This window comes from Camelina sativa, chromosome 20 (genome assembly GCF_000633955.1).
Source record: "Camelina sativa cultivar DH55 chromosome 20, Cs, whole genome shotgun sequence".
Lineage (NCBI taxonomy): Eukaryota > Viridiplantae > Streptophyta > Magnoliopsida > Brassicales > Brassicaceae > Camelina > Camelina sativa.
The window spans coordinates 16,808,128-16,810,194 of record NC_025704.1 but is presented as its reverse complement, the minus strand read 5'-3'; the positions used below and the strand labels follow the sequence as shown (position 1 = coordinate 16,810,194).

Below are 2,067 nucleotides of genomic sequence, written 5' to 3'. Positions count from 1 at the left end.
ATATTCAATGTTGAGAAAAAAAAACAAAAATATTAAATGGTATTTGAAAATAAGAACATCTAAGAAGTATAATCATACTCTCCCTATTTAATTAATTTCTCAAATAATTCACGAATCAAAATGCTAAGAAGAACTTTGGAGTACATGATTAAACATTGGATTTGGACTAATGTTATCCTCCAAGGCTCCAACATATACATCATTAAAAAGACATGTCACGATAATATCCAACACTTGCTTATTATTTTTTTCTCAAATAAACTAACACTCATGTTGACATGTTGTAACACACCCATGTTTTTTTTTATAATTCAACGAAATCGACCTCTCTCAATGTATTTTGTCAACAATGCATGTAACTCGCTTTTCTCTTCCTTCAATGTATTCAGTCTTTTTCGTCAAACCACTCTCACCCTTCATTGCATTTCAAAAACTTTATGTTATAAAAATACTCTTTTTTATAATAATGTTTTTGTATGTCAGAATAATAAAATATGATTTAAACAATATAACAATTTGGGGGAGGGTTCGGTGGGACTTAAGAAACAAAGAAGGTGGAGAACAAATCCGACTTTTTCGCGTCTATACATTGAACTTGAGAAGTTATAATCTTCTACATTAACGTCCACCGTACACCTCTCTCTCCATTATAGACGTTTCTCAGTTTTTTTTTTTGCTTTCCTCTTCATATCTCAAATTTTTCTTCCTTCTTCTTCTTCTGTAAATCTTCTCTCTCTTTTTTTTGCCCTATCTTTCTAGGGTTCTTCTTTGCTCTTTCATGAATCTTAGTCTTCCTTCTCTATTAATCTTCGTCTTCGTTCTTCTTCAAACTTTGTTCAAATCATGTCTGGAATCTTCGGATTTAGTGGTATGTTTCCTCAATCTTAGTCCAATTTTAGATTTTGTTTTGTGGGTTTTGATCATCTTCGATCATTTGATACTACTCTGCTTGATTTCTAGGAATTTAGATTCTTAGATTTGATAAAAATCTGAATTTTGGGTTTGTTCTGTTTTAGTCTCATTCTCTGTTTTTTTTTGTGTACATTAGGTTTTGGTTTTAGTGTTCTTCTCACGAATGATTGAGATCGGAATTGAGAATAATGGGGTTGATTTTTGATTATGATAGGTGATGAAGATTTTTTCCTTGGGGGATCGATGCATAATCTATCACCAGGGAGCTGTCCCGGTGTCTATTTCCCAGCGCGTAAGAGGTTACGTATTGCCGCGACGTCAGTGTTCAGCGGGTTTGAGCAGAAGCAAACTTCGATCGATGTGTTGCCAGATGAGTGTTTATTTGAGATCCTTAGACGTTTGCCTTCAGGGAAAGAGAGGAGTGCTTGCGCTTGTGTCTCCAAGCATTGGCTTCATCTCTTGACTAGTATCACTAGGAATGAAGTGGTTGAGTCTGTTCAGGATCTTGAGGGTGAAGGGTTTTTGTCAAGAAGTTTGGATGGTAAGAAGGCTACGGATTTGAGGCTGGCTGCTGTTTCAGTTGGGACGTCGTCTCGTGGTGGGTTAGGGAAGCTTCATATCCGTGGGAGTGGGTTTGAAAGCAATGTGACTGACGCTGGTCTTGGTGCTATTGCTCATGGTTGTCCATCTCTTAGGGTTCTTTCTCTTTGGAACTTGCCTGCAGTTAGTGATGTGGGTGTGTCTGAGATCGCTAGGTCATGCCCCATGATTGAAAAACTTGATCTTTCACGATGTCCAGGGATTACTGACAGTGGTTTGGTTGCAATCGCTGAGAACTGTGTGAATCTGAGTGATCTGACTATTGACTCGTGTTCTGGTGTTGGCAATGAGGGTTTAAGGGCTATTGCACGACGCTGTACCAATCTGAGATCTATCTCTATCAGGAGCTGCCCACGCATTGGAGATCAAGGTGTTGCCTTCCTCTTGGCTCAAGCTGGTTCTTACTTGACGAAAGTGAAACTTCAGATGCTGAATGTAACTGGGATGTCTCTTGCTGTTCTTGGTCACTACGGAGCAGCAGTTACTGATCTTGTGCTTCAAGGCCTTCAAGGTGTGAACGAGAAAGGTTTCTGGGTGATGGGAAATGCAAAAGGG

General features: G+C 38.6%; 1 protein-coding gene across 1 annotated transcript; it reads left to right on the top strand.

The window, feature by feature from the left end:
• Positions 672-2,067, top strand: LOC109131204 (EIN3-binding F-box protein 2-like; the record flags this gene model as incomplete). Its single annotated transcript, XM_019241893.1, has 2 exons — positions 672-868; positions 1,127-2,067. Coding segments are annotated over exons 1-2 (966 nt in total), but the record flags the coding sequence as incomplete, so codon positions are not given.